Raw genomic sequence first — 27,808 nt, forward strand, 5'->3', positions numbered from 1 at the left:
GTTTGCGCACCACTGTCCCATCTGAATTTTTAGCAGCTTTCTCCCCATCCTTGCCCCTGATCCAAGTATTCCAAATCTACTTTAGGAAGTAAAAATCTGGACAGGGCTGCAGGGTCCTTTTTCTTCACTATTCAACAATGTAGACAGAATTCAGAGGCAGCAAGTGCCCTTATGGAATAAGTCAGAAGTGTAGATCCAGCTAATCTGCAAAATGTCACCATCACCGTCATCTTGGGTAAATAAAAAGGTTCTTCCGGTTTACAAAATTAAAGTCTGACCGTTTGCGCTCCAGGCCCTACTTAACTCAGCGTGTGAGGGTTACTACAGCATTGCTGGGGGAGATTCCTTCCGCGAGGCCTGGGACCCCGCCTAGGCGCTCAGTAGCGGTGTCCAGTGTACGCCTTGAGCCAGGACGTCACGGAGGCCGCAGCAGAAGAGATCATTCCGCCTGCGCTGCTGCTGGCGTTAGCCTGGGAGGCCTGCGTGCTCTGGCTCTGTGACAGCTCTGCCGGCTGAGAGGGGATATCGCAGAATCTAGGGCTTGGCAGGTTCTCCCAGTCTGTCCCTAGGTCAGTCTCTTCATCGCTGACGTGCTCGTCTCCGCTCTCATCCGTTTCACCAGCAGCACCGGGATCCACAAACTCCATGGAGTCTTCGAGATCAGCACTTATTTCAAATGGCCCAGACCTATGAATGCATCGACACAATCCCATCAGCCCCCACAGTGGAAAACAGCAGCGGAACTACATCTTGGGTACATTGGGAAGCAGATCACGGCCAAGTAAGAGTGTATATCAGCTATATTACATGATTACCATGTCTCTTTATTAATTGGCTGAGAGAAATACTCAGTGATGACAATGTATGCTGAGGAAATGGTACGTGATATTTAAGTTTTGGTCTACAGAGCAATGAAGAGGGAGGAATTGCTAACAGTGCTCTGCTTTGGACTCTGAAACATTAAAAAACCTGCACAGTAATTATTCACCAACAGCCATGATGGTGGAAGTCTCTGACTGCTACAGAACAGCCGGTTTTAATTTTTAAAGCTAGCTCAATATAAAATTAAATATACTGGGATGTGTCCAATATGAAGTTACCCACTGTAGATCTCCACCTTGTACAAGAACTAGGACAAACTCATAGGTGGAACTCAGGAGCCCGTATTTATAAATGTATTTGCTCAGCCTGATTGTACTGTTCCGTGTGGCCATGCAAGAAGCATGGGTTTATTTTCTGCCCCCATCTTATAAGAACATACATAAGAAAGGCTGTACCGGGTCAGACCAAAGGTCCATCTAGCCCAGTATCCTGTCTACCGACAGTGGCCAATGCCAGGTGCCCCAGAGGGAGTGAACCTAACAGGCAAAGATCAAGTGATCTCTCTCCTGCCATTCATCTCCACCCTCTGACAGACAGAGGCTAGGGACACCATTCCTTACCCGTCCTGGCTAATAGCCATTAATGGACTTAACCACCATGAATTTATCCAGTTCTCTTTTAAACTCTGTTATAGTCCTAGCCTTCACAACCTTCTCAGGTAAGGAGTTCCACAAGTTGACTGTGCGCTGCGTGAAGAAGAACTTCCTTTTGTTTTAAACCTGCTGCCTATTAATTTCATTTGATGACCCCTAGTTCTTGTATTTTGGGAATAAATAAATAACTTTTCCTTATCCACTTTCTCCACATCACTCATGATTTTATATACCTCTATCATATCCCCCCTTAGTCTCCTCTTTTCCAAGCTGAATAGTCCTAGCCTCTTTAATCTCTCCTCATATGGGACCCATTCCAAACCCCTAATCATTTTAGTTGCCCTTTTCTGAACCTTTTCTAGTGCCAGTATATCTTTTTTGAGATGAGACCACCACATCTGTACGCAGTATTCGAGATGAGGGCGTACCATCGATTTATATAAGGGCAGTAATATATTCTCAGTCTTATTCTCTATCCCCTTTTTAATGATTCCTAGCATCCTGTTTGCTTTTTTGACCGCCTCTGCACAGTGCTGGACATTTTCAGAGAACTATCCACGATGACTCCAAGATCTTTTTCCTGACTTGTTGTAGCTAAATTAGCCCCCATCATATTGTATGTATAGTTGGGGTTATTTTTTTCCAATGTGCATTACTTTACATTTATCCACATTAAATTTCATTTGCCATTTTGTTGCCCAATCACTTAGTTTTGTGAGATCTTTTTGAAATTCTTCACAGTCTGCTTTGGACTTAACTATCTTGAGCAGTTTAGTATCATCTGCAAACTTTGCCACCTCACTGTTTACCCCTTTCTCCAGATCATTTATGAATAAGTTGAATAGGATCGGTCCGAGGACTGACCCTGGGGGAACACCACTAGTTACCCCTCTCCATTCTGAGAATTTACCATTAATTCCTACCCTTTGTTCCCTGTCTTTTAACCAGTTCTCAATCCATGAAAGGACCTTCCCTTTTATCCCATGGCAGCTTAATTTACATAAGAGCCTTTGGTGAGGGACCTTGTCAAAGGCTTTCTGGAAATCTAAGTACACTATGTCCACTGGATCCCCCTTGTCCACATGTTTGTTGACCCCTTCAAAGAATTCTAATAGATTAGTAAGACACGATTTCCCTTTACAGAAACCATGTTGACTATTGCTCAACAGTTTATGTTTTCCTATGTGTCTGACAATTTTATTCCTAACTATTGTTTTGACTAATTTGCCCGGTACAGACGTTAGACTTACCGGTCTGTAATTGCCGGGATCACCTCTAGAGCCCTTTTTAAACATTGGCGTTACATTAGCTAACTTCCAGTCATTGGGTACAGAAGCCGATTTAAAGGACAGGTTACAAACCTTAGTTAACAGTTCCGCAACTTCACGTTTGAGTTCTTTCAGAACTCTTGGGTGAAGGCCATCTGGTCCCGGTGACTTGTTAATGTTAAGTTTATCAATTAATTCCAAAACCTCCTCTCGTGACACTTCAATCCGTGACAGTTCCTCAGATTTGTCACCTACAAAAGCCAGCTCAGGTTTGGGAATCTCCCTAACATCCTCAGCCGTGAAGACTGAAGCAAAGAATCCATTTAGTTTCTCCGCAATGACTTTATCGTCTTTAAGCGTTCCTTTTGTATCTCGATCATCACGGGGCCCCACTGGTTGTTTAGCAGGCTTCCTGCTTCTGATGTACTTAAAAAACATTTTGTTATTACCTTTGGAGTTTTTGGCTAGCCGTTCTTGAAACTCCTCTTTGGCTTTTCTTATTATATTCTTGCACTTAATTTGGCAGCGTTTATGCTCCTTTCTATTTGCCTCACTAGGATTTGACTTCCACTTTTTAAAGGAAGTCTTTTTATCTCTCACTGCTTCTTTTACATAATTGTTAAACCACGGTGGCTCTTTTTTAGTTCTTTTACTGTGTTTCTTAATTTGGGGTATACATTGAAGTTGGGCCTCTATTATGGTGTCTTTAAAAAACACCCATGCAGCTTGCAGGGATTTCACTTTAGTCACTGTACCTTTTAACTTGTTTAACTAACCCCCACATTTTTGCATAGTTCCCCCTTTTGAAATTAAATGCCAGTGTTGGGCTGTTGAGATGTTCTTCCCACCACAGGGATGTTGAATGCTATTGTATTATGGTCACTATTTCCAAGCGGTCCTGCTATAGTTACCTCTTGGACCAGCTCCTGCGCTCCACTCAGGACTAAATCTAGAGTTGCCTCTCCCCTTGTGGGTTCCCGTACCAGCTGCTCCATGAAGCAGTCATTTAAAGTATTGAGAAATTTTATCTCTGCATTTCATCCTGAAGTGAAATGTTCCCAGTCAATATGGGGATAATTGAAATCCCCCACTATTATTGAGTTCTTAATTTTGATAGCCTCTCTAATTTCCCTTAGCATTTCATCATCACTATCACCGTCCTGGTTAGGTGGTCGATAATAGATCCCTAATGTTATATTCTTATTAGAACATGAAATTTCTATCCATAGAGATTCTATGGAATATGCGGATTTGCTTAAGATTTTTACTTCATTTGATTGTACATTTTCTTTCACATATAGTGCCCCTCTCCCCCCCCCCCCCGTTCTGTCCTTCCGATATATTTTGTACCCCGGAATGATTGTGTCCCATTGATTGCTCTCAGTCCACCAGGTTTCTGTGATGCCTATTATATCAATATCCTCCTTTATCACAAGTTCACCCATCTTATTATTTAGACTTCTAGCATTTGTGTACAAGCACTTTAAAAGCTTGTCACTGTTTATTTATCTGCCCTTTTCTGATATATCAGATTCTTTTTTATGTGAATGTTTATCATCTGATCTGGCCCCTACTTTATCCTCTTCCATCCTCTGCTCCTGACTGTAACCTGGAGATTCTCTATCATTAGACTCTCCCCTAAGAGAAGTCTCTGTCCGAGCCACATGCTCCTCTGCAGCAGTTGGCTTTCCCCCATCTCCTAGTTTAAAAACTGCTCTACAACCTTTTTAATGTTTAGTGCCAGCAGTCTGGTTCCACTTTGGTTTAGGTGGAGCCCATCCTTCCTGTATAGGCTCCCCCCATTCCAGAAGTTTCCCCAGTTCCTAATGAATGTAAACCCCTCCTCTCTACACCATCGTCTCATCCACGCATTGAAACTCTGAAGCTCTGCCTGGCTACCTGGCCCTGCGTGTGGAACTGGGAGCATTTCTGAGAATGCCACCATAGAGGTCCTGGATTTCAGTCTCTTCCCTAGCAGCCTAAATTTGGCCTCCAGGACATCTCTCCTACCCTTCCCTATGTCATTGGTACCTACATGTACCACGACCACCGGCTCCTCCCCAGCACTACACATAAGTCTGTCTAGATGCCTTGAGAGATCTGCAACCTTTGCACCAGGCAGGCAAGTCACCATACAGTTCTCCCGGTCATCACAAACCCAGCTATCTACGTTTCTAATGATCGAATCTCCCAATACTAATACCTGCCTTTTCCTAGCAACTGGAGTTCCCTCCCCTGGAGAGGTAACCTTAGTGCGAGAGACAACCCCAGCACCGTCTGGAAGGAGGGTCCCAACTATGGGAAGGTTTCCCTCTGCTCCCATTGACTGCTCTGCTTCCCTGGGCCTTTCATCCTCCTCAACAGCGCAGGGGCTGTCTGACCGGAGGTGGGACAATTCTACAGTGTCCCGGAAAGCCTCATCAACATACCTCTCTGCCTCCCTTAGCTCCTCCAGTTCCGCCACCCTTGCCTCAAGAGTCCGTATGTGGTCTCTGAGGGCCAGGAGCTCCTTGCACCGAATGCACAGATACGCCACCCGCCCACAGGGCAGGTAATCATACATGCTACACTCAGTGCAATAAACTGGATAGCCCCCCACTCTGCAGCTGGGCTTCTGCCTGCATTTTCTCCTACTTAATGAAGAAGTTGTTTAAAGCAAGAAGTTTTGAATGTAGTGTGGGCTATAGGTTTTAAGGGGAATAAAGGGTATAAGATAGAACCGACAAGGGACCCATGCTCTCTTCCTGCTCCCCTTCCAAACTCCCTGTTAGCAACCCCTGGTCGCAAAAGCTCCCTGGTCGCTTGTGCGCTGCTTTATAAAGCCCTGGCCTGGGTGAATGCCCCACCCACTGATTAAGGCTCAGCCAATTACCAGAGGCTTCTAGCCTTCAGACCTTCCTTTGAAGCTCACAGCTTCCAACTGCCAGCCACAGCACACGGCCCCTTCTAGTGATACTAACCATGATAAGTCAAACCTTTCAAATTTAAAAAGAAATTCTACATTATGGAGACAAGACACAAATGTTCCATCTATTTACCTGCCCAAGTTTTCAGTGTCTGGACTGACCAGGTACATAAGGTTCCTGAGCGTATGTAGTGGATGCAATAAATCTAAATTTACATGCTAGAAAAAGGGAGAGAGAGGAAAAAAACTAGTTACTGGAGGATCCTTATAACTCCAGTTATTTTAAAATATATTCAAAGAATCTAAATATGTATTCACCCGACCTGAGAAAAACAAAGATAAAGGATATTGGCATTCAGCTTCTTCACTGCCCGAGTAAACTTCCGCCTGCTGAGGTTCTCGCTACAGAACTCACTGTTAAAAAAAGAAAACACACACAAACTGAAAAGCTGTTCATATTGTTTTGAGTCAGGAACTTGATCTTTATTTCATAGCACTCTGCCTTGGCTTATCACCATATGCGTACACATAAACACCCCCATGTTAAACATTTGTTTAAATCAATCATAGCACCAGTGTCTAGAGCATTTGTGAGAACACACATCCTCACCTTGCAAGCTCACTATTTTTTACCAGACAACACCCATTGGGGGCCAGATTCTGCCAAGCTTATTCCAGTGAATACTGCCATTGGCTTCAATAGGGGTAAGTTAGGACAACAGAAAGGCCCATTTCTCTTAGCAGCCTAAACCTCTAGCTTTAAATACTGAAAACGTCTCTGTGGCTTTTGGTTCAGACCTCTGCAGGGTTGACTGGGCCCTCACCGGCCTAGGTAGATAAACTGAACTCCATACAGTCTGCTGGATATGGAGCCCATCTGCTCTGCACAGACATTAAAGACTCAATGGCACTTTTGAAAAAAATGTGGAGTTTGCATAGTGCTTCCCATTGGTTTGGTTCCCCACCCCAGAGATGGCTGCATTGTAGTGGGGCAGTGCGTATTATCCAGCTCCATGCTGCAGCCCTTTCTCAGCATGACTAGTACTGAGTCACATGACTAAGTTGTTGAATTGGGCCATAGAACTGAAGCTCTGTGGGTTCCTTTAGGATGAGAAGTACTATATTAATTCTATGTCATATTTCATTCCTAAATTGAAGTCACTGAATGCTTGTAGTGAAAAGCTGCAAATCCGACCTATCCCGAAAACTCTGGGCTCTAAGCTCCTATTACCCTCCCAAAGACAAGTAAGTTGCACAAAAATGTAAACGTAAAGCCATTACAAACCAGCCAGCCCAGGTAACAGCTTCCTGTAGGATATATGCACAGAACAAGAGTGAACTAAAGTCAGGTCTAAAGTCAGGTCAAAAGTAGTCAGGGATTCAGCTTCTTAAAAATGTGGAACTACTTGCCTGTTACACAACTTCTTGGGAAGATTTACATCAAGTATATGAGACAAAATGTTAACGAGTTGAGTTGCATAGCACAATGCAGCACTGATGGTATAGGCAGGATTATTATGCTCCATATCTAAAAGAAATCAAGAAATCATTCCAATACGGCTTTAATCATATCCAGGTTGATCTGTTAATGAAACAGACCCAAGACAGTGTCATTTATGGGTATTCAGAACCTCGGGAATCCAACTCTCGGTCACAACAAGGCTGCCAGGAGTTGGTAGAAAACAGTAATTCTTGGAATAATTGTTACAATTGCTCTACAGCATGTAAACCACGTTAACAACAACTGACATTGCTTTTCTTCTATGACGTATCTCACTAGTGTCTCCCCACCAGACGAGAATTACAAAGATTTGATCCCTTTATGAGCAATCCTTCATCTCTTTAGGACTAAGGTGAAATGGCTCATTTGCAGCTACAAATCTGCACAAAACAATCTGGGGAGGTCTCAGTCCTGAAGTGCCTTCTGCTGGCTGCACAACTTAAAGTTCTACAGACTGAGCCAGATCACTGAGAAAGTCAATAAGACTTTGCTTCTTACCTGGTCCTTGTGTAGTTTTTTTCTCTTCCACCCAATTGTAATAAGCTGAATAGTCTCCATTATTAGGAAGACTTATCCAAGGCCCTGCAATGCTGATGCTGGTGTCCCCATTGTGGTCATCACACACCCATCTCCCAGAGAGATACGTAGTTCTCCTGGCTTCTGCAAGCTTGCTCACAGTGCTAGAGGTCATGGCATTGTCACACTCAGAAGAAACATCTGCAGGGTCTCTGAAAAAACACATTGTTACACAGGGTTTTTAGAGCCCTTTAATACAGGCAATGGGTTTGGCAGCCATTTAGCCACATATCAAAGACAGCAAAATTCCTGAAACAATAACTTGCAAAAAATCTCTGCTGCCAGGATAACTTTTCTTTGCATCTTCTGATCAAAGATCCCAGTTTTTTGTTTATTTAAATCTTCCAGTATGTTTTATTTGATCGGTCAATAACGTTTCCTTTTACACAGTTTCAACTTTCCTTATTTTGTTCAACAGATCTACTGCAACAAACACAGTCCAACTCTTTGGGTGAACATGGGAACTTGTAGCAGCCAGCTTTGCAAAGGCTGCACTGGCCATTCCACAGCCCAGCCCATGCCTCCAGTTCAGCATGTCACTTAAGTACGTGCCGGACTAATTACATGGGTCCTCTCATTGATGGAACTATTCATGTCCTTTGGGCACATGCTTAAATACCTTGCTGAGTTGGGGCCTATGTGATGACTTCCTACTAAGGGGCGAAGCGTTCATAACTGGCCAAGTATTAAAATATACAATAAGTTGTTTTGGAAAAGAAAGAAGTTTAGAATGTAATGTTAGAAAATAATGTTAAAATGAAGTGTACAATCCACTTACTATTTATGTTCCTGTGATGCATGGCTAGAAAGGGTTAAACATCCTGCAAAACAAATAACCCTCAAAAAGACATGTGGGGAGATAATGTTTGTGGTTTTGTGTATTTACATATGTATGAGTAGGGTGGACAAAATGTAATCAACAGTTCCTGTCTATGCTGTATTCTGATAATCAGAGGTCAAAAGAACATCCTATCATGTAAATGAATTGTAAACATGGGATATCTCAGTATTCATCTCTCTTTGACATGTACTGTGAATGGTGGAGGAAGAAGCAAATGGCCTTATGTTAATTCGTCTAGCTAAATACCAGTGATGGACCTCCTTCAAAGTCAATTAATTTTTGTTCCCTGAGGAATTCCAACTTGTCAAAAGACATGAAATTGTATAAAAGATCCTGGGATCCTGATTTTGTAATCTCAGATCTGCTTAGACTTCATCAGGGGAAGTTTGAGTCGCAAGACTGAGGTCCCAGTTATGCTGGTATGCCCTGAATGAGAGATTTGGAAATTGGACTGTAACCTATAAACTATTTCAGAACTCTTTGCAACTACAAAGCTCACCATCTCTGCTATGAATCTGCACCCCCAATGGATTGAACTCATGTCTGTAGGTATATTGATCTTTTAGCCATACTCTCGCTCTCTCTCGTTTTTTAATAAATTTTAGTTTAGTTAATAAGAATTGGCTGTAAGCGTGTATTTGGGTAAGATGTGGAATATTCAGTAACCTGGGCGGTAATGTGTCTGATCCTTTGGGATTGGTAGAACCTTTTCTTTTATATGATGAAATAAGATTTACAGAATTTTTCATCATATTTGAAGTGGGTACGTGGATGGGGCCTGAGGCTGGATCACTTTAAGGGAACTGTGTTGTTTGGACTAAGTAAGGTAATAAAGAAGTTGTTTTGTGCTGGTTTGGTGAATAGTGGAATATCCACCAGCTTTATGGGGACTGTCTGCCCCGTTCTTTGCAGTTCACCCCAATTGAGTGACCACAGCTGGCTCCCCACTAGGACCCCGGTCACAGTCCCCAATATGCCAGTTTGTTTTATTAGGACCACAAGATACAGACCAATACTTAGAAAGCAAATCTATCAACTTGTGTTCAGTTTTCTACCCTAAAAAAAAAAAATTCTGTATTCCATACCTCATGCCAGTCTTCACTTCCTCAATGGGAAAAATGACAGACGTTAGCTCCAGTATGTGTGACCGTCGAAGATTTGCCAAGTGTTCATGTTGGCTTCTCAAATCGTAATTTTTTTTCTCCACCAGGTCTCCGAGCTTGCGGTTATGTCTCTGGATCTTCTCTTTCTTCTCCTGATGCCTCTGAGCCCTGCGGTAAAGCTTCTGGTTCTCATCTTTAATTCTGAGAAGCCCCTCTGAGTCTATGAGAATAACAGCAGGAGTTATCCTTGGAAAATGAATGATGTAATGTATCTCATATGGAAGGTGAGTCAGAGTTTAAGGCCAGAAGTGACCACCCAATTATCTTGTCTGATCTCCTGTATATCACAGGCCACCAACACCAGCCAGCACCAGAACACTAACCCAACAACCGAAATTACACCAAAATATTATCGCCCACAGGACACTGAACTATTATTTGTCACAGGCAGAGAATAGGAGGGACTGAGGTGCACCAATGCATGAGGCCAGGAATTGATTAAGTGAAATACACCTAAATAATCCCAGTAAGTGTCCCATGCTCCATGCTGCAGAGGAAGGAGAAAAATTCCTAAAGTCACTGGCAATCTCAGCTGGGGGGAAAATTCCTTCCTGGGCCCACATATTATGATCAGTTAGACGCTGGGCTTGTGAGCAGGAGCCAGCCCGCCAAACACGTGAGAGAGAGAATGCTCCGTGTTACCTTAGAGCACTGGTCTACACCATCCAGTGTCCTATCTCCGATGCTTCAGAGACCAAACCCCCCGAGAATACTCAGGGGCAAGGGGATCCCTTCCTGATATTTATAGAAAACCAGATATATGACAGCTTATTTTTCAAATTCTTTAACAGTTTCCCCCCTGCTAAGTGGTACAACCTATCAGTGGTACAACTTTTCCGAATGTCTATAAAGAACAGATTGAAATCGACTCTGAGCTTCTTCTATACCTTCTGTCCAAGTATTTTCTGGACTTTGAGCAGGAATGTCACGCTCTCCCAATTGAACTAATGAGCTAGTGTAAACATTTTTACTTATGTAGATTAAATGTAGAAATTAGCATGACGCTGGCCAAAATGGTGCACACTGCTGCATGCAAAATGAGTGCGGATCACATCTTTGTTTAGAGTTTGTGCCATCCACCTTTGCATTGGTACCTATTCTTTGGCTTGTCACAGTGTGTATGCTCGCTCAGGATATGTGGATCCCAACACAACAAGCCTGTATTACTGCAAAGGATAGCACTGAACACCACCGTATACTGTCAAACTAGAACATGCTAGCACCCTCAATTACTATAGCTGCCTGTATTCAGCGTGAATCAGACACACCACGCCTCAGAAACTTGACTTCATGAACACCTGTTAACAAAATCATTCACTGCAGAAAAGAGCTTTCACAAACATATGGTGATGGCGACTTAGTGATGATTATCACAATCTTTAAAGAAGAGGCTTCTCAGACACGTTTAAATTAGCTTACTAAAGGAAAAGCCTTTAATATTTAAAACAATAGCCCTCAGATGACAATAAATTTCACTGTCTATGGTCTCATTAGCAATAACATCAGCCAGGTTTTCTTTATACTGAAGCATAGTATTCATTTTTTAGTAATTTAAATAATTTTGGAGACATTTCTTAGTTTCTTGGGGAATGCTATCCTGCACAGGATAGTTATTTGGTCAGGACTGAGTCCTGACATCATTTTATTATAATTTATGTTGCTTGTGAAGCACAGAAGATTCTGGAGTGATAATACCGTGGGAAAAGAACAGATTCCCTATGGTGTTTATTACTAAAATTAGCTGCATTGTATTATTTAAAAAACTCTCTGTGTGTTAGAAAGATCATCACAAAAATACCTGAACAGACCATTCAAACTGCTGACCTATAGAAAAATTAGAGCACAAAACAAGCAATGAGTCCAATCTTTGGAAACTATGGAATTAATCTTCACTTGGCCATCCAGTCTAGAGTGCTTTCAGCTTTACAAAATGGTGAAAAATGGACTTTTGACTGAATTTTGGGAAAACTGACTTTTTGCTCCACCAGTGCAGAAAATCTTTATTCACCACCATAGACAGTTTACTTCAAACATTCTCATACCATCAACACAACCTCTAATAACAATTTAGATCAGATCTCTCAAACACACCTTTTAAATAATAATAAAAACAGATGGAGAAAAAATTCCACGTTTACATATGTGCACTGCATTTTGAGAGCTACTTTCTTGTTACAAATTCAGCCTTTGTCTTGCACTAGAGTCAACAGTAAGACGTGAAAGAGAGAAGGAGGGGGATGTACCAATGTTTTTTTAGCTATTCCAACATTGAAAAAAAATAAACGTTGAAAAGTTGTTAAAATGACCAGCTATAATGACTTAAGGGGAGTATCTGACTGAGCTTGATAAGTTTATGGAGCAGATGGTGTGATGAGATTGCCCACAATGGCACATGGCCTAGCCACAACTGCTATTAGCAAATATGGCCAAAGATGGGACACTAGATGGGGAGGGCTCTGAGTTACTACAGAGAATTCTTTCCCATGTGTCTGACTGGTAGGTTTCACCCACATGCTCAGGGTCTAACTGATTGCCATATTTGGAGTCAGGAAGGAATTTCCCCCCATGGTCAGACTGGCAGAGACCCAGGGAGGGGGGATCGCCTTCCTATGCAGCTTGGGGCCTGGGTCACTTGCTGCTTTGATAAATGATGAATTCTATGTAACTTGAAGACTTTAAATCAAGATCTGAGAACTACAGTAACTCAGCCAGAGGTTATGGGCCTATTCCAGGAGTGAGTAGGTGAGGTTGTGTGCTCTGCGATGTGCAGGTCAGGCTAGATGATCCTGACTGTCCCTTCTGGCCTTAAAGTCTATGAGTCTGTCACCTCCCGAGCCAGGTTTATACAAACATTAAAAAGTGTCCCCCAAATTATGTCAGACTAGCATGACGTCCCGTTTGCACTGCTTAACCAACGTAAACACAGCCACACTAGTAACTGTCCCATAGAATGTGTGTCAGGTATTTGAGCCTCCTATGACACTTGCCATCCTGACCTCCCCTCATGGGCAGATGGTCCCTGCAGATATTTTAAAAGCGTAGGGCCTGATTTTCGGAGGGGCTGATCACCCCAGTTTATCACAGTCAACGGGAAAAACAAATGCTCAGCATCTCTGAAAATTAATGTTCATTTCTGAAAGCTTGAAGAATTTCATGTTCCAAGGTCAAAAGTACTTCAAATTCCGTAAGAGGCCGTGAGGACTCTCTTCCATCTGGGAGGGATTTCAAGATGGGAGCTAGATTTCATTAACAGCCCCCTGAATGAGATCCTCTGGGATCTGCGTGCAAGAATAGGTGTCAAGTTACTAATTTAGGGGTGACTATGCAAATGAGGTTGTTAGTACAGCAGTGACTATGCTAATACGTTTTTTTAAATCTGAGCACGATCTGTGAGCTAGACATTTAGAGAAGCCTCGAGCAGACTAAAACTGAGCTGAGCACTCATAAATGTAAACAGTGTTTCACGCGGTCTCCTGAAACCTGACACACTGCAAATCTCCCATCTGCATCAAATCATGAAAATGAAAGATACAGAAGGCTAAAGTGCATCTTTTACTCTGGCAAAATCCCCTTTGACTCCAGTGAGAGATGTACCACCCAAGTAAGGACTACAGGATTTGGCTACAAATCAGGCACCTGATGTGGGCTAATGTTCACTGATAACTACACGAAATTTAGAGCAGCTCACGAGCTGTTTGATACTCTATATCATAGCGGCAATGGTCAGGAGTACCAAGCTCGGGAAGCAGCCATTCTTGGAGATACAGCTGAAAGATGAATAGGTTGCTAAACATTTACTCCATTCAAGCTGTCCCAGAAGGATTTTAACATCCCCCCCAGTTGAATAATACATATCTACTTTAATTAAAACCCAAACATAAAAGTGATTAACAAAGATCACCCCACTTCCAATAGACCTTCCTGTATTGATCTCCCAAATAAGATCACACATCAGGTTTAAGAGGGGAGGGTTTGGCAAGTCACTTTTTTCTTTTAAGCTAAAGCCTGGTCTACACTACGACTTTAATTCGGATTTATCAGCTTTAATTCGAATTAACCCTGTAACCGTCCACACAACGACGCCATTTAATTCGATGTAAAGGGCCCTTTAAATCGATTTCTGTACTCCACCCCAACGAGCGGAGTAGCGCCAAAATCGATTTTAGCAATTCGAATTAGGGTTAGTGTGGCCGCAATTCGATGGTATTGGCCTCCGGGAGCTATCCCACAGTGCATCATTGTGACCGCTCTGGACAGCAATCCGAACTCGGATGCACTGGCCAGGTAGACAGGAAAAGCCCCGCGAACATTTGAACTTCATTTCCTGTTTGCCCAGCGTGGAGAGCACAGGTGACCACAGATACCTCATCAGCACAGGTAACCATGCAGGCTGATAATCGAAAAAGAGCACCAGCATGGACCGTGAGGGAGGTACTGGATCTGATCGCTGTATGGGGAGAGGATTCAGTGCTTGCAGAACTTCGTTCTAAAAGACGAAATGCAAAAACTTTTGAAAAAATTTCCAAGGGCATGATGGAGAGAGGCCACAATAGGGACTCTGAGCAGTGCCGCGTGAAGGTCAAGGAGCTCAGACAAGCCTATCAAAAAACAAAGGAGGCAAACGGTCGCTCCGGGTCAGAGCCACGGACATGCCGCTACTACGCCGAGCTGCATGCAATTCTAGGGGGGGCTGCCACCACTACCCCACCTTTGTTCGTGGATTCTGGGTCGGGGATAGTCTCGACGCCTGAGGATTCTGCCGAGGGGGTAGAGGAGGAGGAGGAGGAGGAGGAGGATGAGCTTGCAGAGAGCACACAGCACTCCATTCTCCCCAACAGCCAGGATCTTTTTATCACCCTGACTGAAGTACCCTCCCAAGCCTCCCAAGCCAGTACCCAAGACTCTGACCCCATGGAAGGGACCTCAGGTGTGTTTACCTTTTAAAATATAAAACTTGTTTTAAAAGCAAACAGTTTTTAATGATTACTTTGCCTGACTTTGCATTCGCGGTCAGTTCAGCTACTGGAAAAGTCTGTAGCTACTGGAAAAGTCTGTTAACGTGTATGGGGATGGAGCGGAAATCCTCCAGGGACATCTCCATGAAGCTCTCCTGGAGGTACTCCGAAAGCCTTGCCAGAAGGTTTCTGGGCAGTGCATCCTTATTCCCTCCTCCATGGTAGGACACTTGACCACGCCATGCTTGCAGCAAGTAATCTGGTATCATTGCCTGACAAAGCCTGGCAGCGTATGGTCCCGGTGTTTGCTGGCATTCAAGCAACATCCGTTCTTTATCTTGTTGTGTAATCCTCAGGAGAGTGATATCACTCCTGGTAACCTGGTTGAAATACGGGAACTTAATTAAGGGGACAGAGGTGGCCGTTCCTACTGGGCTGTTTGCCTGTGGCGGAAAATAAATCCTTCCCTGCAGTTAGTTTTTCGCGTTTGGCTAGCAGGGATCTTCCCTGTTACCAGCCACGCGGTGGGGGGAGGGTACTGTGATCATCCCAGAGAATTCATGGGGGGGGGGGGGGTCGGCGGCGGGGGGGGTGGGTAGTTTGGTGCCTGCAGGGATCTTCCTGCAGGGTTAGTTTGTTTTCTGGTGCTGCTGAATGTTAACAGAAAAACCGCAGCACTCTACTTGCCTGAAGGGGCCCAGACAAGCACCACCACACTGCCCCCCCCCAACTGGCTGAGATTGGCCAGGCTTCTGCAGCACTCTACAAGCTATGCTTGGTATGTTGGAAAGCACGGACGGCGCTGAAGCTTACCATGGCCGCATGCAAGCCGAATTCTGTTGCCCAGACCTGTGATTGATCTCTAGCAGCAAAGCCACAGGCACTCAGCATTAAGAGGCAAAATGCGACCTTGCACAGAAATCACATGTGCTATGTAATGTGAACAGTGTTGGTCACCGTGAAAGAGTATAAGCATTGTTCTGCAAAATGTAGCTTTTAAAACAATTCTCTCTTTTTTCCCCTCCCTACAGCAGCTGCAAATTCCTCAAGCCTCCCTCCTCCATCCCGAAGGTTATCACAGATAAGGCGTCGTAAGAAGAAGACGCGGGAGGACATGTTTTCTGAAATTATGCAATCCAGCAGGAGTGACAGAGCTCATCTGAATGAGTGGAAGGAAACAGTTTCAAAGTATAGGAAAGAAGTCAGTGAACGTGAGGACAGGAGGGACCAACGTGAGGAGAGGAGGGACCAACGTGAGGAGAGGAGAGACGATCAAGATGAGAGATGGCGGCAGGAAGACCAGAGGATGAAGGATGCAACGCTGGGGCTGCTCCGGCGTCTGGTGGAGGTTCAGGAACGGCTGCTGGAAAACAGACTGCCGCTTCAGCCCCTGTTCCACCCTCCCCCCTCCCCATGTTCCGTATCCTCCTCACCCAGACGTGTAAGAACGCGGGGGGGGAGGCTCCGTACACCTTCCCATTCCACCCCAGTGGACAGCCCAAGCAAAAGGCTGTCATTTTTTTAACCTTTTCTTTGTGGCTTTTTCCTTCCCAGCAATCCTCCTCCCAAATACCACCCGGGTTCCCTCCCTCTTTTTCTAATCTATTAATAAAGAATAAATGATTTTTAAATTATAGTGACTTTATTTGGTTTGAAAGAAAGCTGGGGGAAGGGGCAGGGTGGGTTCCTTACAGAAAATCAGTCAGTAAAGGGGGAGGGTATTCATGAAGGAGAAACAAACAGATATTTCACACGGTAGCCTGGCCAGCCATGAAACTGGTTTTCAAAGCTTCTCTGATGCACAGCGCTTCATGGTGTGATCTTCTAATCGCCCTGGTGTCTGGCTGCGCGTAATCAGCAGCCAGGCGATTTGCCTCAGCCTCCCACCCCACCATAAAGGTCTCCCCCTTACTTTCACAGAGATTGTGGAGCACACAGCAAGCAGAAATAACAATGGGGAGATTTCTTTGGCTGAGGTCAGAGCGAGTCAATAATGAACGCCAGCGGCCTTTTAAACGGCCAAATGCACATTCTACCACCATTCTGCACTTGCTTAGCCTGTAGTTAAACAGCTCCTGACTCCTGTCCAGGCTGCCTGTGTATGGCTTCATAAGCCATGGCATTAAGGGGTAGGCTGGGTCCCCAAGAATAACTATGGGCATTTCAACATCCCCAACGGTTATTTTCTGGTCCGGAAAGTAAGTCCCTTGCTGCAGCCCTTTAAACAGAGTAGTGTTCCTGAAGACGCAAGCGTCATGAACCCTTCCCGCCCAGCCCGCGTTGATGTTGGTGAAACGTCCCTTGTGATCCACAAGTGCTTGCAGCACCATTGAAAAGTACCCCTTGCGGTTTATGTACTCGGTGGCTTGGTGCTCCGGTGCCAAGATAGGGATATGGGTTCCGTCTATTGCTCCACCACAGTTAGGGAATCCCATTGCAGCAAAACCATCCACTATAGCCTGCACATTTCCCAGAGTCACTAACTTTCGTAGCAGCACCTGAGTGATTGCTTTGGCTACTTGCATCACAGCAGCCCCCACAGTAGATTTGCCCACTCCAAATTGATTCCCGACTGACCGGTAGCTGTCTGGCGTTGCAAGCTTCCACAGGGCTATCGCCACGCGCTTCTCAACTGTGAGGGCTGCTCTCATCTTGGTATTCTGGCGTTTCAGGGCAGAGGACAGCAAGTCACAAAGTTCCATGAAAGTGCCCTTACGCATGCGAAAGTTCCGCAGCCACTGGGAATCGTCCCAGACCTGCAACACTATGCGGTCCCACCAGTCTGTGCTTGTTTCCCGGGCCCAGAATCGGCGTTCCATGGATAGAATCTGCCCCATTAACAACATGATCTCCAAAGCACCGGGGCCTGTGGTTTCACTGAATTCTGTATCCATGTCTGTGTCCATGTCCTCATCATGCTGCCGCCGCCGCTGCCTCCTCTCCTCGTTTTTCTGGTCCTGGCTGAGCATAAACTCCACGAGAACGCGCGAGGTGTTTGCAATATTCATGAGTGCTGTCTTGACCTCAGCGGGCTCCATGCTTGCCGTGGTATGGAGTCTGCAGTGTTCACCCACCCAAGAAAAAAGGCGCGAAAATGGTTGTCTGCCGTCCGTTGCTTTCATGCAGGGAGGGAGGGAGGGAGGGAGGAAGTGAGACTGTACCCAGAACCACCTGCGACGATGTTTTTTGTCCCATCAGGCACTGGGATCTTAACCCACAATCCCAATGGGCGCGGGAGACTGCGGGAACTATGGGATAGCTATGGATTTGCTACCCACAGTGCAACGGTGCAGAAATCGACGCTAGCCCCGGTACTTGGACGCACACCACCGAATTACTGTGCTAGTGTGGCCGCACTCATTTCGACTTTATACAACCTGTATCTCAAATCCGAATTATCTAAATTCGGATTAATCCCGTAGTGTAGACATACCCTAAAACTCAATATTACATTGGTTGATGCTCTCTCTTCAAAACAATACAGGTATTACAATTGGCAGATACATAGACACTACTTACTTCTTGTCATTTCATCATTCTCTTTGCAAATGGTTTGTTTCAGCTGCTCAATCCTCATCTTGCAAGACATTATTTTCCATCTCTGAAAAAGAACATGCAGTGATTGCATGACAAAAACTAAATTGAATCCATCACCTTGATATTAACAACACCGACAGCTATAACTCAGACGGACTGAGATATTTTTAACAAAGTCAGATCCCAAGAATTTCAAATAGTCTCATCTCTGTACAGAAGAATGCCGTAAGCAAACAGAACCTTCCTACAGTAAAGTCATGCAAAATCAAATGGTTACTGACTAAATACATAACCAGAAATGATGAATACTGGTAGTTTTGAAAATTCTGTGCGTCCAAAATCAATTTCAGTTTTGTTAGGATCACGTTTTTCAGGCAGGCAGGCAGTACAACACCATCTCCAAGTTAAAATGAAATAATAATCTGAAAGATCTAGGAATACAAAGAGTTAGAAAACTACTGTAGACTTCAAATAACTCACCAGCTGATCAGTTATCCTTTTCCCTTCCATAGCCTTTAAAACACTATGGGAAAAAGATCATAATTGAAGATTAGCTGACAGTCATGATTACATGTGGCAAATACAAGAGGTTGGAGAGAATGTTTTATCTAAAATTGTTGTAATCAACCAATGACAACACTACCAAAAACTAAACTATAACTTACTGGTTTTGGAATTCACTCTGTTTGTTTTTAAGATGCTTTAACCTCTCTTTCTTGTCTAAAAACCTGTAAGAGAATAGATTAATTTGTTTACTGATGTTATGAACAAAGTATTTTATACAATGAGATAATGCAAGCTATCTGAAACATTAATAAGAGACCTGAAGTTTAAGAGCACCTAAATCCCAATTGTTTGTCTTAATCTCAGGAAGTTATGGCTAAATTCATTTGAAACCTTACAGAATTCTAAGAGTAGGTCTACTCTGCAACCATGAGATGCAACCGCAGCTCATGCAGACATACCTGAGCTAGCTTTAATCTAGCTAGCCAGAGTACTGCAGTAGCATGTGTTTCAGCATGGGTTGTACTAGCTCGCCTGGAACTCTAGGTAATTACTCGCAGGGCTAGAGCCCACATTATTACCCAGGTTTCCGGGCAGGCTCTTACAACCCGCTCTGAAGCATGTGCTGCTGTCGCTTCACTGCTTCAGGATGCCAGCTAGCTAGGTTAAAGCTAGCTTGGGTAGGTCTACACACCCAGCGATTACAGTGTAGACATATCCTAGGACACACTGTAATATGAACAGAACCCATACACTGCAGAAACATCTGCTAGTTTGCCATCAAGCCCCGTCAGCATTATCCTTAATGACAACTATTCTCAAAGGTTTATTATTCAGCAATAAGTTTTGTTTAAAAAAACCACCTCATAGAAATTTCAAAAACTCTCCAGTCATTTAAGATATAAATGGAACTCAAAAAGTCTTTCTGAAATTTTGAACTTAAAAAGAACACCGTTTCATAGGCCTTGAGTGAATTAGTTAAGCAAGTCTATTCTGATATTAAAAGGCTATATATGAAAAGCAAATTTTCATACCTTATGCCTACAACAACCATGAAGACACAGAACCGAGAGTTAATAGGGGAGTAGCAAGAGCAATAACTAGGGGAGTTACTAAAAAAAAAAAAAAAGGGGAGGGGGCGGGGGGGTTAATCTCTAGTTTTCAGTTTGTGTGCAGATACTGGACTTATTCCCAGATATCTGATTTGGCATTGTACCCATCCTGCCCCACACCTCCACTGGGCACCATACGCTAGCATTCCAATCTGAAGATAATTCCATAGAGGATCAGAAGTTTTCTATGTGGCCTGGGCCACCTCTCCTCCCACTTGTGTTGGTATTTCATTCCTCTGGCAACTTCAGCAAACACATACATGGAAAAGTAATATTACTAAGCTCTTGGTGTAGATTAGCTGTCTTTAAAGCAAGCTTTTCGCTTGCTTGGGCCTCCTCTTCTTCTCTCACCACGTCCTTTCTCCTCTAAACACCGTATCCAGCCTCCTCCTGCTATACTACCTGATTGCCTCATTCCATTCTACCTTAAATATTCTTCTGCTGGTGCCTGGCACCTTCATTCTTACTGCTGTGTCCAGATCTGAGGGAGGTTCCTGTTTCCTCTCCTGCTCTTCCACAGCCCTATCCCCAATCAGAAGACTTAGATGCCACCCTCTCACAGCCAGCTGGCTTGAGAGGCCTTCCTCGCCTTTACACTGAAGAATCTGGACACCTGCAGAGGCTTTTTGGAACAAAGGGAGGAGCCTGTACCATGCATCCAGCCAGCTTTCTATGGCCCACAGACCACAGTTTGGGAGCCATGGATTTATAGTAGAAAAGCAACTTTTTACTAGTTTGAGGGGAAAAAATGATGTATCAGAGGGGTAGCCGTGTTTGTCGCTTTTTACAGATCCAGACTAAGTGTCCTGGGGCACCTTATAGACTAACAAAAGTATCGGAGCATAATCTTTCGTGGGTGAAATTCACCCATGAAAGTTTGTGCTCCAAAACTTCTGTTAGTCTATAAGGTGCCACAGGACACTTTGTCGCTTTAAAAAAAAAAAATTATGGTTACTGTTTCCAACATTGTAGTCAGGTTTCCAAGCTAGTGACAGATCTCACCTACACTTCACAAAGCTGCCCTGGTCTAAACATAGGCTAAGCACTCAAAGGATCAAGGACCAAGGGCAAGTTAATCCTTGACAGGTTAGAAAGTTGGGGTGTTTCTTTGCCTGACTACGTGGATTTGATTTGAGACAAAGGAACCGTGTAAGGCTTGCTTTAAAATGCTGAGGGTTGAGAGCTCACAGATATAGTGTAACTGTGGGTTTAGATAGAGTTTATTCAGCATTCCTACTGACTCACACAGTAAAATGGCAGCAGAAATATTTTTAGTCAAACAAATATGTGTTATACTCTAAGAAAAATACGGGAGGTGCTACGGAAGCTAGAGGCAGATCATGAGTTTGAGGAATGTGGTATTACTGGCATTCAACCTGCACAACTCAGCACATTCATCCTTTCTGAACATTCCCAATCTACTAGAGATCATAAAAAATTACACAAGGTGCATTGGACTAGATTTATGTTTACCCTGGAGAAATATACAGGCCTACTGTAACTCTGACTTTTGGCTATAACTAAATGTAACTTGTCCAAGGACATGCTGCCCAGCAATCATGCATAGAGGGCTTATGGCAATTCTGTATTTTTTGTAACTAGATTAACAGGGATGGAAAAAGGAAAACAGTGCTGGAAATCTGACAAAACTCATTGCCCTAATCATGTGTTTCACTTTAGGGAAAATGAAGACAAATGGTTAAGTATTTGGAACCAACTTCAGAGGGGAACTAACACTAGGAGGGGAATGAACAAAATGTAAGGCAGCAAAAATTGTAGACTACCACACCCACTCCATCAGTAACGTCAAGGAGTTCACACAGATTTATTTAGCAGGTTTCTTCAAAACACAAAGTGCCATCCCTTCAATATGCTCCTAATTTTAATGTATATAAAGAAAATCAGTTATTTTTATATATTTATATATATATATATATATATATATACACACACACACACACACAATTTTAGTTTAGAAGGAAACTAGTGTAACTTTGAATGAACAGTTATAGATATTCCTAATACATGTAACTGAGAAGATGTAGACTATCTAAAGTTGTACATTAAATCTATAAGCAAAGGAAGGTTTTTCTAGCTTCAAGTACCAACAGACAGGTTTCTCTACGTATACGTTCCTCTGAATTATTTCTCTAGTGTCAGCAATCATTAGAAAGAAACAACTGGAAAAGAGCACTTATTAACTGGTAAGTGCTCAACAGCAATGACAAAAGTGGGAATTGATCGGGAGAGCTGTCACTGTATCCATTTGTTATAATAAAAACCTACACAGTTTATAATTAGTGTGTACATTTGATTGTATCCCTCTTCGTATGTCACTTTTCTTCAGGGCAAAGAAGATATTTTTGTATGTATTTTATGGAGCCTAGCACAATAGAACTCTGACCCGGATTGGCACCCACAGATATTACAGGCCCTGATCCTGTATGCACACACATATATGCTTAACTTTGTGTGCACAAGTAGTCCCACTGAAATATGCAAAGTTAAGCATGTGTAGGTTTACAGGATTGGGGCTCTAAGTATTAAATAAATAAGTAATAGACTCTTTTTACTTAATAATGACTAAATTCCTTAATTATACCACTAACTTCTGATGTGGACAAAATGTAATTCTTTATCTCTACTTCAACTACTGGGAAATGTACTCTCCTCTTGTTGCATGCATCCTGGAAGAAGACTATACCTACCAAGTCCATATTTAATATGAGAAAAGGAAAAAGATTTTTTGTCCCAGTCAAAAAATGTAATGCAAATTTTTATTATGTTTCAGTTTTTGTATTTTCAACCAGAGCCTGTAAGTTTCCAGTAAATAGCAAATGAATACCTGCAGAATTACTGTCACAAGAGAATTTTTTTTTTTAAAACAAATAAACATACATTGCCCTTATTGTTTCCAAGTCAGGTAATGATAGATTATTTGACAAGCTGGCAAACAAGCATTCTAGGCTGCCAAATAGATGGTGTAAAATGAAAGGTCTCTTTTGCCAGAAAGCAATGATCATTTAGTTTCCAAAACAACAGTCAGTTGGTTGACCTGTCTGCTTATTAAAGGAACTGTATTTTGAATACAAGTACAGTATAAATATTGACTGCCAGATCAGAATGGAGGAATGGCCCATCTTACTTGAGTTTCCTCCTTCTAACCATGGAACACTCATTACTTCCAAACATGCACTGTATCTGACCATAAATAAGGCTGCGAGTTTGTCACGGAGGTCACGGATTCTGAGACTTTCCAGAACCTCTGACTTTTGCAGCAGCTGGTGCGACTGACCCAGGGGCTGCCTGAGGAGCCTGGGCAGTTCCTGGGCCAGCCTCACCGGCCACTGCTGGGGCAGTCTCGGGCCACCGCCCCCCACCCAAACAGCAGCAGGAGTTTGGGTACGTGTGGGAGGGGGCTCAGGGCAAGGGACTTGGGAAGGAGTGAGGGCTTTGGGTGGCGCTTATCTTGGGAGGCTCCCCGGAAGCAGTGACATGTCCCTCCCTCTCAGCTCCTAGCACCGCAGGAGTACTTGTATGTAGTATAAGTCATGGACAGGTCAGAGGCTGTGAATTTTTGTTTACTGCCTGTGACCTGTCCATGTCTTTTACTAAAAATACCCATTACTAAAATGTGGCCTTAACCATAAACCATGACTTACAGAAAGTGTACTTGCTTAAGACACCCAAGTTAATTCTTGGCTTTAGCATTTGTCATCTGTAAACAGCATTGCAAAGCTATCTGATTGACAGATTTGGTTAACTCCCAGAAAAATTAATCATCCATGCTCAAACGTAAAGGTGTTGGCATGGATTTAAAACATGCCAAGATGCCCTATTGAATAATGGAAAGAAGGATGGTGGTATTTATATTACTGGAGTACTTCCGGACACATCAGTCTTAATTATGATTGCACTTTAGTAATTAACCTACATAGAGTTTCAGACTCACACTCAAAATTAGGTATGACAGTTCCCATCAAGGATGAGCATTATCTTCCAGGGTGAGCTACCATTATATGTAATTTTTGCCAGACATATGAGCAACTTCAATCTTATTATAGTTTAACAATTAGTGTATAATATTCTCCAGCACAAAGCAGTCTAAAATGATATGAAGCTCAGTGCTGGAATATGAAAAGTGACTAATAGCTCATAATGCTAAATACTCTAGAGTATAGGAAAACTAATAATAATTCCACAGTCTGGAATGAATAGCGATACATTTATTTTTTAACTTCTACCCCACCAGCCCTCCCCCCCCTCCAAATCTCCACTAATGTGTTTAATCAATACAAACGGTGGGCCCAATCCTACTCCAGTTGAAAAGAATAGGAAAAGTGTCACCAACTTCATGTAAAGCAGGTCTGGAGCTTGTATGAGGTACACTTCTCCTCTCTCTTTCATTACACGGGTAATCCTGAAGTTGAATTACCCAGGTCATGCATAGGACTGATATGATCAAGGCAAGGGCCATCTGTGTGTCTTGTATGGCACTGAACAAATTGCTGGCGCTACACTAATCTAGGCACTACTTCAATATAGATGATAAATTAATAATTAATAATAATAAAGGCTATGGTGACCAGATAGCAAGTGTGAAAAATCAGGACAGGAGGTGGTGGGCAACAGGCACCTACAGAAGAAAAAGCTCCAAGTATTGGGACTGTCATGATAAAATTGGGACAGCTGGTTATCCTAAAAAAGGGACACGAATTGAAATCTAGTCAATTAAAAAAAAAAAAGTTAAAAGTACTTCCAGTGACTGCACTGCTCTGGAGTATCTCTGCCAATTTATGTGATCACATTTTTTAAAAATCCTTCTCGCGCCACCACATTGCTGTGTGAAAGACTCACACAAACAGCAAAAACTGAATAAAAAGAGGAAACAATGAAAGAAACAATCCACAAAATGCTCTCAATTGCAGAAATTAAAATAAAGACTGCTTTTCTAGAATATTTCAGTTAGTCACCTTAGGTGTTACTTGTAACAATAGTAGGTACAAATTTTCAGACAGAAAAGTGTGATTTTTTTGCAGTTGATGGTATCCCACTAATCTTACAATAAAAAAAGAATGACAAGAATTATTAAGTTACATTCACACCCTTCAGTCTCCTGCTACAGAGGTGAATTCACATTAATGCTATGTAATGGATTAAGAAGAAGCTGTTGTATGGTGGCCCTATGGCTACACAAATCCTGGATTGTGAGCTCAGTGTTTGTGTAAATAGACTGGATTTATCTAAAGAACAGCTGCCACTCAGAACCTTGTGCACAGCAGTGAAACTCGAGAGTCATGCTGGTGTCTGGTAAAGCTACAAGCAGCCATAGACCCTGGGGGTATTCAGCAGGGAAGGCGGCCCCCAAAATGGAGGCTGCTAGAGGAGTAGAGTAGTGGAGATCTCTCCACAGATGCAACTAGAAGGCAGTGAGAGAGGAGAGGAGACAAGACAAAACTCCTCCTCACTTCCAGCAGTTGGAAGGACATAGCTCAAATTTATAAGACTCTGTCTGGCCAAAGATGAATGAGGAAGATGGAACTTCCAAGTAAGGTCCAGAGAAAGCATTAGGGCAGAAATCTCAGCACCCATCATATCAAATGGGAATGGAAAGGACAGCTGGGCTTTTCATCAGAGCATTGGCTCTAGAACATCCAAAAGGGCTCCCCCCCACCTTTGTTTCTCATAGCCACTTTCAAAGAGACTGGTATCCGATAAACCTCTGAAGCCTTAGCAATTATGGAAGGACAGCCATCACTCTATAGTAAAGGCTGCAGCGGAGTTTTCTGGTCTTGGTCGAACTCTTGATGCTAGAAAAAGGATAGAAGCCCCCAAATGCCCATTTAAGTTCCAGACTCACAAAATGAGATTAATCACAGACGCTGTGGGTAACCCCTACACAGCCTTAAACAAATGTTAGTTTCCATCTATTTTGGGAAAGCTAAAATATAGTCAGTTTGTAGTTCTATGACACTAATAAGAGCAGAGATCAGACTAAAGCCCCAGTCCTTCAAGATGGTTAACACGGGGCTCCCTGTAACCCATGCCCCACAGAATTCATTACGACTAAATGGCATACGGGTTCCATTATGTGGATCAGTTTGCAGACCAGGTCATAAGTGGACTTTCTACATTTAAGTTATATTGGAGAAAGGGTCACTTTTAGCTACATGAAAGGTCCAGCATATGATTATGCGCTAGTACAAATCTGGGTGAGTCAATATCTACAGAAAATTTTTTACATTTAAAACGTCAGTAGAACATCCTGAGTCAAGTGGCAAGTAGTGACATGATTGTGATTTTAAGATCAGTCGGCTAAGAAGAGATGCTAATTTCCTTGACCAGTCTTACATTAAATGTACTTGGTATCCTTCAGCCAAAAGTAAAGACCCAAGCATACAAACATGTTCCCCACCTTCCCAAAACAGTTCAAGAAATCACACACAGCAGCTGCTAATGAAGCCTCAGCTAAAAAAGCCAAAAATTGGGACAATTCTTCAGACAGACAGTGCTGTGCAGACTATTTCTCGGGAATCTCAGATGGTCATCTTGTAGCAGGTAGGATGCCTCAATAGTTGAAAATATATTATGGAAGTGCATAGTTAAACCAGAACATTGTTTGCAGCCTTAATAGTTTTTCAAATAACCTTGCCATCCAGCCAGCTCTTTGCAGGAAGGAACTATTGGGTCTGAATTTTTTTTTAAGTGAACAGTACAATATTTGGACAATTTAAAAACATGTAAGATAAGAACAGTTTCTATGGAAAGGGATAAATATAAGGCTCACACAAAACAAGGTGTCTGATTTTACCAGTTTACCGTAGAATTTTGAAACTCCACACATGTGTGCATTTCAAATAGGCTACTATACTTTTGTTTCCACCTCTGAATATTTTTAAATAGATTTCCATTTGTCTTAGTTTCGTAGTGGTATGTCATGGCATTTGTTATCAGATGCATCTGTTGACAAATGTTGCACAATCTCCGCAGCGGGCGGAAGGAAGGAAGGAACGCAAGACCCCGGACACAGCCCCATCTCTCTGCAATCCCTCCCACTCTGACCCCCCCTCCCCCACAAATCTCCTGAGTGGGGGAAGGAAGTTCAAGATCCCAGCTGGCGTGGAAGCTGAAGAGCCCCCAGACCCCCCCCCCCCAATCTTCCCAGCCGGGGGAAGAGCAACTCAACGTCCTCCAACCCTATCTCCCGACCCGTGGGGAGCTCAGACCCCCACCTCCCATTGTCGCTGGCCGGGAGGGGGCAGCTCAGGACCCCCCCCCCCGCCCATCTCCCCAGCCTGGGGAGAGCTCAGGACCCTCCCCATCTCCCCGGCCTGGAGGGGCCAGCTCAGGACACGCCCCCCCCCACCGCCCATCTCCCCAGCCTGGGGAGAGCTCAGGACCCCCCTCCCCATCCGGGACGGGGGAAACTCAGGACCCCCGGCCCGGGGAGAGCTCAGGACCCCGCCCCCCCATCTCCCCGGTCCGGAGGGAGGGAGCTCAGGACCCCGCCCCCCCATCTCCCCGGTCCGGAGGGGAGAGCTCAGAACCCCCAGTCCGGTGGGAGCTCAGGACCCCCCGCCCATCTCCCCAGTCCGGAGGGAGGGAACTCAGGACCCCCGCCCCGGGGGGAGCTCAGGACCCCCCCGTCCCCGCATCTCCCCGCCGGGCCGCGCGGCGCCGCCCCCACCTCTCGGAGTCGCGCCCGTCGAAGAAGACGAAGTCCCCGCCGCGGACGCACTTGGCGCAGGTGAGGCGGCGGCGGGTGGTGTTACACAGCGGGCACCGCTCCACCGCCACGTACAGCCCCTCGGCGTCCTCCTCGCCCAGCGCCCCGGGCCCGGCCCCGACCCCGGGCCCCCGCCAGCCCGGCTGCGGCCAGCAAGCGCCGGGAGACGCCATGACGGGCCCGCCGCGCCGCCGCTCACGTGGGACTTTGTTTTCAAGCGCGGGCATGCTGGGAACAGGGGGCGG

The 27,808-nt window shown here is 44.0% G+C and overlaps 1 protein-coding gene across 1 annotated transcript; it reads right to left on the reverse strand.

Moving 5' to 3' along the window:
* Nucleotides 1-27,757, reverse strand: ATG14 (autophagy related 14). The gene is made up of 10 exons (XM_034768693.1): nucleotides 27,525-27,757; nucleotides 18,887-18,949; nucleotides 18,702-18,744; nucleotides 18,204-18,285; nucleotides 9,652-9,889; nucleotides 7,648-7,877; nucleotides 7,059-7,176; nucleotides 5,972-6,062; nucleotides 5,782-5,867; nucleotides 1-687 (listed from the first exon to the last, which is right to left on the reverse strand). Exons 1-10 carry the CDS (start codon nucleotides 27,734-27,736, stop codon nucleotides 378-380), a joined length of 1,473 nt encoding a protein of 490 aa, XP_034624584.1. The 5' UTR covers nucleotides 27,737-27,757; the 3' UTR covers nucleotides 1-377.
* Between the last annotated feature and the right edge of the window lie 51 nt (nucleotides 27,758-27,808).

The sequence above is a fragment of the Trachemys scripta genome, chromosome 4 (assembly GCF_013100865.1).
Source record: "Trachemys scripta elegans isolate TJP31775 chromosome 4, CAS_Tse_1.0, whole genome shotgun sequence".
Lineage (NCBI taxonomy): Eukaryota > Metazoa > Chordata > Testudines > Emydidae > Trachemys > Trachemys scripta.